The 10,217-nt window shown below is 38.8% G+C and overlaps 1 protein-coding gene across 1 annotated transcript; it reads right to left on the reverse strand.

The window, feature by feature from the left end:
* Positions 1-10: 10 nt before the first annotated feature.
* Positions 11-9,197, reverse strand: LOC132697649 (serine-rich adhesin for platelets-like; the record flags this gene model as incomplete). The annotated part of the gene is made up of 14 exons (XM_060663193.1): positions 9,179-9,197; positions 8,868-9,053; positions 8,269-8,531; positions 8,084-8,212; positions 7,856-8,019; positions 7,683-7,802; positions 7,412-7,626; positions 6,271-6,647; positions 4,969-5,133; positions 4,694-4,915; positions 4,522-4,638; positions 3,441-3,524; positions 3,319-3,375; positions 11-3,260 (listed from the first exon to the last, which is right to left on the reverse strand). Coding segments are annotated over exons 2-14 (5,322 nt in total), but the record flags the coding sequence as incomplete, so codon positions are not given.
* Positions 9,198-10,217: the final 1,020 nt, after the last annotated feature.

The following is a 10,217-nucleotide window of genomic DNA, read 5'->3' on the forward strand; positions in this document are numbered from 1 at the left end:
TACTTCCTAAAATCTCCAGTTTTCGAGCTGCCGTAGACGTATAGGACGGTTTGCTGATTTCATTGTCGTCAGAGTTTTCAACGATTGTTTCGTTGCTGCCGTCTACCACTTTAATCACCGTGATCCTCGTGATTTCACCGATTTTGTCCAGCGTCGGTATTATTTTGACCTCCGTCTGTTCCTCCACCACCCCAGCGTGGTTCTTGGCTTTTGCCTCTTTCGCTTTCACCTCCACTATTCTGTTCACTTCTATCAGTCTCTCGACTTTGCCACTCTTGGTCGTGCTTGCGGAACTCGGAGGCTCCGTGGTAGTTACGTCGTCAATTTCGGCAAACACGTGTTGCAGAGTGGTTGAATACTGCTCCGTTACATCAGTACTTTCCGACGAAGTTACCGAAGACTCCGTGGTAATCGCTACGAACGGTGTATTCATTTTTCGCTTGGCGAATAGGTTTCTGTTCCTGCTTCTAACCGCTTCTGCGTCGATTCCAAAAATTTCTGAAGCTGACTTCTCGGTCGTCGCTTTGGGAAACTTTAATTGAACCTTTTTACCTTCAACTGGAGTATTCGCTATTCTACCGTTTAGGGCTTTGACTTCCTCGTCGGCAACATCTGTGATCTCACTGTCTTCATCCTCGTTTATGGCGGATTGCTCCGTTGTGGTGGACTTGTATCCAGGTTTTTCAGCTGGAATTTTAGGAAATTTAGGTTTGTATTTTTTGGTTTCGGTGGAACTATGCGGTTTATCTTGGATTATTTCGTCTTCCGTTTCGTATTCATCGTTGCCGCTTAAATAAGGTTTCTCGGTCGTGGTAGTAGACCTGTACAACTGCCTGTTTATCGTAGGACCAGTTCTAGCTCTGATTGTGAATTGTCTAGCTGGCTTAGGTGTCGTTGTTGTAGTTTTTCTTCCGTAAGAACTCTTTTTAATGACGTTATTGCTTGTCGGGTGCAAACCCGGCTCCGTGGTAGAAGTAATTCGCTTGGGATTAAACTTGGGCCTCTCTTGTATAGATTTTAAAGTGCTCTTTTTCTTATAATCAGCTGTACTAACTTCAGCTGTAGCAGCCGCCTGCGTGGTGGCTTCCGCCTTCTTTAAATTATCCGTTGCTGCGGGTGAAGTTTCATCTGTGGTGTAATCCGCATCTGTCGTGGAAACTGACACGTATGTGGTGTCAATTACATTCTCGTTGGTCGAGAAAATTCCTTTTTCCAAAATCGTGCTCGTTTCTGTAGAAAAATGCTCAAGTTCAGTCGTTATCTCATCCCCTTCGGTACTAATCTCCACCGGTGTATTCGTCGCGTTCGCGGTTTTAGAACTGGGCCTGTTATTCACCGTATTCTGTACTTTGCTCTGAATTTCTTCCTTGCTTATTGCGATTTTCTGTTTAAATGACGGACTGCCTTCGTCGTCCATCATTTTCATTTTGCCTTCGTCGTCCTTATTGATAATTGTTTCTGACTGATTCAGACTGTTCACTGCCGATTTTAATATCGAGGAAGTTATAGACTTGTTCTCCGTAAGGCCTTCGTCATGATCTTCTTCGTTCTCGTCGTCAAAGTTAGTGTTGGACTCGAAACGGTGACTCCTGTTTATCGTCGACGACGTATATTTGATAAATTTAGGTTCTATAGATTCGTCATCATCTATTTCATCTTGGTATTCTTCTGCATCTTCCTCTTCGTCATAGAATTCAGTTGTGGTAGAAGTTGTCGGATGTGGCCTCGTGTAGACGCTCAGTCTAGATGATAGAGTGCTCGATGGTTCACTCAAAGCTTGACTAGAGAAATTCTCGTCATGTTGGTCTTCTAGGTCCGATATTTTTTCGGCGCTAGTATTGTCAATAAGATCCGGAACATTTGTGGTAGTAGTACCAGCATTCTCTTCTTTTTTATGTTCAATCGATGGTCTGTATATTCTATAGCGGTCGCCTTGGTGTTTATGATTTTCATTTCTATTATAAGAATCGGTAACTATCGTTTTGGAGGTTGTATCATCCTTAAAATCTACAGGCTCGTCAGTTAGCTCTATAGTATCAGTTCGTTGAAGATGTTTGTAATCAGACTCTCCATTATTGGCTTTAGTTTTCGAGTCTACCGCATTTAAGTTGGAGGGTCGTAAACGCCTCACCAGCTTTCGTTTTTTCTCGTCTATAGTGTTCGATGGTGGTTCTGTGGTCAGTTTCCTAACGATTTTTCTAGTTCGGGCAAATACGCTTGGCTCGGTGGGTTTAGAAGTGGGAAAAGTGCCTCTTCGCGGTACGCTGCTGGCTTGAATGTCGCTATCGTCCTGTTGTGGAACCACTCCGGAATATATCTTTTTGGGTTTTTCTCCCGAATCGAACGCGTTAAGTGGACTACTTTCCCGAATATTTGACTCCGATAATTTGATGTTCTCTCCTTCTTCGCCGTTTAGAATGTCCAAATGTTCGTTATCATCGTTCTTAAGCTCATTGGGTATTCTCGCCGGTCTAGTACTGAACAACTTTAGTAGGGGGCTTGAAGTAGTGGTGGCATTTTCAAGATCAATTTCATTTACCCTCTGCCTAAATATCGGTATCCTTCTACGCAATTTGATCACGTTACTGCTGGTGGTGCTGGGTGATTCGCTAGAGGCTATGCTGGAATCTGTGGTGCTTGGCCTAAACCTTCTAATAATCTTTCTGGTTCTGGGTGTGACACTTATTTCCTGCGTACTCCTTACTTCTAATTCCTCGGCCACCGGCCTAAAAGTGGTAGTTGAACGAAAACTGAGACTGTTTGAACCCGCATTAATCTGATCATCATTATTTGATTTGTCCGTTGTGGAAGCAACAGGTCTGCGCCTTCTATGGCTCGAGACGAAGTTTCCGCCTCTAAGATTCAAATCAACGGCCGTCAATGACGATAGGTCCGCCAATTCTGCCGGCCTGTATGTCCGTATTTGTTCCTGGTTGTAATCTGGAGTACTTTGTGTGGTACTAACGACCCGTTTTCTCTGCGCACCTCTGGTTCTGGATCGAGTTGGGGTAGTCTCGGTCGTGGTGGTCGCAGGGGAGGTTTGTCTTAACCGAAATTTGAAATTTGATTGACTCACCTTGGTCGCTTCTGTCACAGTAGTCGGTTCGGTACTGCTAGATGAGAACGGTCTGGGTTGAAACAGTATGGGGCGTCTCTTGATTTTTAAAACGTTCTTTTCAGTTACGCTTAAGCTATTTAAACTACCGCTAGGTGTTACGTTGTTACCGACGGCCGATATCGAAGTCACGGAGGTTGGACTTCTGAAAAAACGATTATCACGATCAGCTGATTACCAGGGCGCTTTGTAATTTAACTTACTCGGTGGAAAGGATCGTTGTACTTTGAGTGCTCGTGCTTCTGCTGATCGTTTGGTATCTACAAGGATACAAAGATTTGTGAAATTAACTTCCAGCTTTGCCGGGAAATTTATTAGCACATACTTAGCAGTGACGTCGTTCTCCTCCTCGATACTAGACGTCGTTGCGGTAGAATTGCTTTGTTCGTCGGCGTTTGCGGTTTGCCTGCTATTAACAAAGCGCTATTAACAATTTGCCTAGTAAAACGTGGACTGAGGAATATATCAGCACAAAGTTCTTTGGAAGGATAGGAATTCTTCTATTTGCTCTAGTTTTTTTTTCTCTTTAAGCTATTGGGTTGATTTTATCTATCTCAAATAAGTATTACAGTACTTTTAATTGCAGGGACAGCAAAGCGCCAAGTTAGGGCTAAAAGAAAAAACAATGGATTCGGTTTTTTTTTTGTTAGTAAATTTGTAAAACTAGCAGGATTTTTATTAAATGCAACCAGTTTTGATCCAAATTTGATATCGTGCACCTAGTGGTGAGCCCACAACATTGGACATTCCGAATAATTTATTTCCTCGACTTTGACGTTATAGCCACTTATACAGGGTATTAGCGTTTAATATATCACAGGGTAAAAAGTTGCTGTGACTTTCAAAGGCTTTCAGTATGACCGTATAAAATATTTTTAAGCTGATTCTTTAATCATTTTAATGGAAAATTGTCCTTTTATTGGTTTGTAGTTAAACAATTCTAATAAGGAAAAGAAGATCAAGTAGAATAATAAGTTTACTGTAGAAATGCGTTTTGTTTATAATGTCATTTAAAAATCGCAATCATATTATAATTTTGCAATATCGTTGTGTAGTGGGTAATCCATATTAGTGCAATTATTTTTTTCAGATGGTACAGAACCCGCAGAAAAAAAAAATAAAACTTTGAATCTTTGTATCTCGAAAAATACTGGAGAAATCACCTTGTGGAATATCGGACGCTTAAGTAATAACCCCCTGTCTTCTGGGTTATCGTAGTTTTATTATATAGATCAAGTTTAATTAATATGAATAATTTACGAAACTGTCGCTTTGCTTATATAGGAAAGGAAAGTTGGCAAAGTGAATTTTGCTGCCAGAAATGTTACAAATTGACTTTTTTGCTGCTCCAAATAATTTTTGGGTCATGGTTGCAAAACTTTTCACTCAGCGGGGTTGAAACTTACTCGACAATGTCTGGTGAAGCCGTGGTGGTACTTCGGCTTATTGTTTGGTACTTTCTCGTAGATTCATCAAGCGATTGACCGGATTCAGTCGTCGTACCTCTTCGTACCGTCTTGTATCTAAAACAGCACGGCTAGAGTTTACAACCATCAAGCAAGTCCTGCAACTGCGTACTTTTCCGTTTGATCTGTTTCAGTTTCGGCAGCGGTCGTCGTCGTAGACCTTCTAATTGTGACGTATTTTGATGCCGTGGTTGAAGATTCCGTTGTCGATGGCCGTTGCCTCCTGATGTTCACATATTTGGGTACATTGGTTCTCTTATTCGCGTCTTCGACCTCGTCTTCATTTCCTTCGTCCTCTCCATCTTCACCGAGCTCTCCCAAGATCTTGTTCCTACTAAAAGTGAAAATGATCTATGCTCCAATTTCAAATTATGGCCTGGTATTTACCTGTCTTCGCTTGACTCCGTGGTTGTGCTGCTTTTGGCCCGCCTAATATTCACGTATTCTAAGGAATTTTTGGCTTTGAAATTCCTGAATGGTTTCAGCGTCTCCGCCGCTTTTTCTGTTGAAGACGCGCTCGGGTCCTTGTCAGCGATCTTTTCCGTAGATGCTCTAAACATACCAATTTAAATATTGCATACTATTCGCTTGGGTAATTTGGCCAAATTAAAAAAAATCCCCAATATGTTAATTTAGACAACGTTTCGGATAGGACGGCACTCTGCCAAATTTTGGCAAAAACGTTGTTAGTATTTGTTATGAAAACAATTTCTTCAAATTTGCGCGTTTGCATAGAGGACAATCTCCTTAATTCACTTAATGGCTATAAAATTTGCAGAGAATGACAGAAATTTCGGTCAGCACTTAAATATATCGGAAAGCAACATCTAGGTATTCAGTCTAACTATTCTGGAGCAATTAAATTTGGAGTAGTTAAAACATTATGCAAACGAGTAGTGACAGAGCTTTTTTTCGATGCTGAATTGCATAATATTAAAACAGCCTCAATAGTATTTATTCACAGCCGAAGATGCTTTCACTTTTAAAGATTATGTATGAAAAAAAGTCAAGACCGACTTTAAGAAGTTCTTCGACAGAAATCAGACCCCAAACATCGAATTAAAAGAGAGAATGGAGAGATAAAACAGAAAATACACACCAAAGGGTGTAGGATTGAGATCTGGGACAACAGAGCATGTTTGTTCGAAGCAATACAACATAAAATATTTGGAAGTCCGTGCTGTCCACAAGGAATCTCACTGAGAGAAGTGGAAATTTAAAGTAGTCGCCTTCATTGCAAATATTAACGGTTTTGACACACCAACTCTGAAAATACCCACGAATAAGGCGTACCAGTGCAGTTGGGAACTAGTTTAGTTTACACTTAATAACGGACAGTGGTCCTTCTGTCTCCCATACTCAAACAAAACTAAAGACGTTAACTTCAAAAGTGAAATATTCTGTGGTAATATTTATTTTTTTTTAAATAGAGACATATAAATTTCGTTAATCAACAATTAAAAGAAAATAACAGATATAAATTTTCTTTTATTTTTATAACGTTATCATTATTGTTAACTAATATGTCTTTTACACATATTTAATGAAGTAAGGAGTATCTTGACTACATATGTTTAAAACGTACTATTTATTCTCAATTCAAAAAAAGCACCCTGGAGGAAGTTTAAGATTTTTTTTAATTTTCGGCTAAAATTCTTCAATTTCATAGTGCAAATATTTTGCATTTACCTCTGTCTAGTCAACGTCTTGTACTGAGGTCGTTTGTCGTTCGTCCTTTTCTCGGTTTCATCCACAACCTTCAGACCGTCGGTCTGAGGTCCGCCACTGTTCCTGCTCGAGCTCTTGCGCAAAGCGTTTAGCGTATTCTTCGAAGTTTTGCTCAGAACCCTTTCGTACAAGGACTTGCTTAAGGCCGACTGAGTAGTTGTGTCAATTGAACTGGACGAGGGTACGTTTTGGTCAATTTTCAATTGCTTCTCAAGTTCTTCGATACCGCCAGCTTTCCTGATTAAGTCTATCAGCTCTTTGATAACCTTAGGGTCTTCTTCTGATGCCCCTTTGTGGTCGCCCTCTACCACTTCTTCGTCCTCGTATTCATAGTACTCCTTAGGGAAAAAAAGGTCCAAGTAGAAAGGGGGATAAAGTGTAGTCGAATTTATACATTCAACTTGCTAATAAATGCTAATAATGCAGAGGTACAGTCAACTGACGAATCGTTGCAAGCTGACAGATTAAATATGCCCGTAGATATTAAAATTATATTACATTTCTTCTTATTATAGTTGCTCACTTAATATATTAATTTCAATACTGGTATCATCACACAACATTTTTTGTGAATATGCAGATGTTCTCTGTTGATTGGTATTATCTAATGGAAATGACTGGACTTACGGATCCATGCAGTGAGAAAGAATAATAAAAGAGAATATTGACGTTTGCTTTGATTTTCTATGGGATATAATTAAATTTCTTAATTAAGTGTTAAGGGTTAAGTGTGTTTATCGTGCAATATTGTTGCAATATTAGTTCGTGAGTAGCATCCATAAATCATGAAGAAGTTGGAATTTCTGTTTGTGTCTTGTAAGGGTTGGTTTGTATAGAATTCTTACAAAGACTGGTCTTTTTTTAATGACACTGATACTTTATTTCTCTTGAAAATTTTACGCCTCATTTGATCTTGATTACTTTAATCATTTACCTTTACAAAATGCCAGATTCTCTTTGTGTACGAGTTGAAACCATGACTGTAGATATATGTTTTCCGCCTTACGAAAAGGCGAAAATATTTTATCAGTATACTGTCTTGATGGCACTATCACTCTAGCTTATTGTTACTATATCTCCGAATAGAGTTTTCATATGTTACCTCTTCTGGTGCCTCGGTGGTGGTAGTGGTGGATTGCCGGAAAAGTCTGCGCGTCGTTGTAAACACGCTGTTCGGTTTTGATGTGGTACTGGAGCTCGTCGACCGTTCCGTGGTCGTAGTGGTGGAACTTGTGGTCGCCGCCTTTTGCAGTTTTTTGTTGCACAAGACGTTCTGAGTATAGTCACATGAATCCGCAGCCTTGTTAAAGTACAAACCTAAAAAGCAGCGACATGCTTAAAGGTAAAGAATTCAGAAACTAACCGAAACTAACCTGCGGGGCATGTAAACTGGTGTGCTACGATTCCGTTATCACCGGCGCCTGCCAAACACCAAAAGTATTTCTTGCAGTCTTTCGGGTGTGGGAAGAAGCCTTCGTCTTCGCACTTGAAAGCTGGAAAATACATCCCTAAGTGGCGGAAGACTTCGTCGTGAATTACTTTTTACCTCCTCCCATATCTGGAGTAGAAGGTGGCGCGGGTGTCGTGTAACTAGGCGTGGCTATCTTTAGGCTGCTGTGGGTCGATGTGGTGATCGTTTTCAATTCTTTTCTACGTTTGGGAGCGGAGGCTGAGGTAATTTTGTCCTCGTCGCTGGGTTTCGGTTTAATCCTAGATAGATCAATAGATAATTGTAAAATTTGATACAGGATACCATATAATGAATTCTAATTACCTTCGTCTCCTGGTGGAAGAAACAGTTTCCGATGCCGGTGTAGTAAATTTCTGGACGGTCCTCGTTTTGCTTTTGGGTTTGGGCTTGATCGGCTTGGAAGGCGGGGATATCAGATTGTCGTCAGTCGTTCTGCAATAACGCCTATAAGTAATCTCTGTTAAATGAAGTAACATCTGCTGGCTTACCCGTAGGCCTCGATCATTGCTTCTTTGCCCGCCTCTATTAAGGGATATGGTTTGCCGTGGCAATTGCCCCTGAAGTCGTCGTTATCGATGGCCCAGAACATGATACCACCGATGCCGTTTTCCACCACGTATCTCGCTTTTCTACGAACGATGTCCTCATCGTCGTAACCAACCCATTGGTTACCTTTAAAAGCATACGGTCCCATAGCTTCGAGATTGGGCTGTACGACCTCCCACTCCTGATCTTTAACGTACTCGCATATCTTCAAGAAAAAAACGATCGTGTAACCAAGACATAAGGCAAGAGACAACCTTGTCTTCATTCTTTTGTTTGTTTTGAAGTTATATTTAATAGATGTCCGTTTCAAGTTTTTTAGATTAGAAGAAGAAATTTCAGAAAAAAAGGATTGCGAAAAGTTTCTACTAATTAGTAGTAAAAATGAAACAGAAAAATACGCCAACGCTAAACAAAAGAACTAAATTACCGAAAGGAACAAAAAAAAAACATATTGAAGAACTACGGCACTTTTCCTACAAAATAGTGCAGACATTTTGATTAGTGAGCAACGCAAAAAATTATACGTAATTAGGTAACCCACTTCATAGTACGCCAAGTAGCCATTTTCGCGAGTCGCTTCTCCCATGTCGCCAGGACCATCTGCTGGAGCTCCAATTTCGTTGGCGTCCGGATTGAACAGTGTGTAGGACCTTCCGTAGGTTGGGATTCCCAGCACCAACTTGCTTGCATCCGCGCCCATCTTCAAATAGTGCTTTATCGTGTAATCCTGGAAATAGTGTATTATGCAACAAGTTTCATAGTAGACAGTAGTAATAGTGTTTTTATTTTTTTGAACAAACAAGCGTTTCTCTTGACTTTTATTGACTTTTAAAATTAAATTAAAAATTTTACCTCAAATATGTCACCCCAAGGTTCGATACTGGGTCCGATAATATTTATTTTATTTATTAACCAATTTCACATTATAGATTCTAATGCTCTATTTGCAGCAGATGATGTTTGGTCTTTCATTTTAGATAACTCTGATCTTGTTCTAAAAAGCAATTGCAATCACTTAGTTAAAAAAATTAATAATTGGTTCTGTGATCACTCTCTTTACCTTAATCCATCTAAAATGACGCTTATGGAATTGGTCAACTTTTAGTGACAAGATAAAATTTCTCGGTCTATATATCGATCAATGTTAAGTATGACATTCACTGTCAATACTTATTGTCAAAAATAATCTGTCAAAGTTATGTTCTGAGACAATTAAGTGCTAAAAATCGAACACCTGATTCAGGTATTTTGTGCGTTGTTTCTGGGACCGGTCATCCCTCGCTACAGATTTATTGCTCAAACGTTCTCTTGCTAGAAAACCAAAAATTCATAGTTGAAGAGATTTTTAAAAAAATAATAGTATTTTAGCTGTGCCGTCTTTGTTTTTGTATGAAAAAATTGTAATCTACACAGTTTAAATACTAGAAGTAGTTCTAACCTCCCCACAAATATTTGCAAACCTAAATGGGATTTCTGTTCTTCTCGAAATGCGGGGTCATCACTTTTTAATAATTTTCCAAATAAAATAAAGACTTGCAAATCTTTAAAGCTCTGTTACAAACCTTTTTATTAGAAAAAAACTTTCTATGGTGTAGAAGACTATTTAGAAATTGTATCATAGAGTTCGTGCATTATCTCTCAATCTTAAAATAGTATTGATTTGTTTTGGTAATGCCTTATCCTTGTTCTTGCATCGATTATTTAAAATATATATATATATATATATATATATATATATATATATATATATATATATATATATATATATATATATATATATATATATATATATATATATATATATATATATATATATATATATATATATATATATATATATATATATATATATATATATATATATATATATATATATATATATATATATATA

The sequence above is a fragment of the Cylas formicarius genome, unplaced genomic scaffold (genome assembly GCF_029955315.1).
Source record: "Cylas formicarius isolate icCylForm1 unplaced genomic scaffold, icCylForm1.1 PGA_scaffold_275__1_contigs__length_49999, whole genome shotgun sequence".
Lineage (NCBI taxonomy): Eukaryota > Metazoa > Arthropoda > Insecta > Coleoptera > Brentidae > Cylas > Cylas formicarius.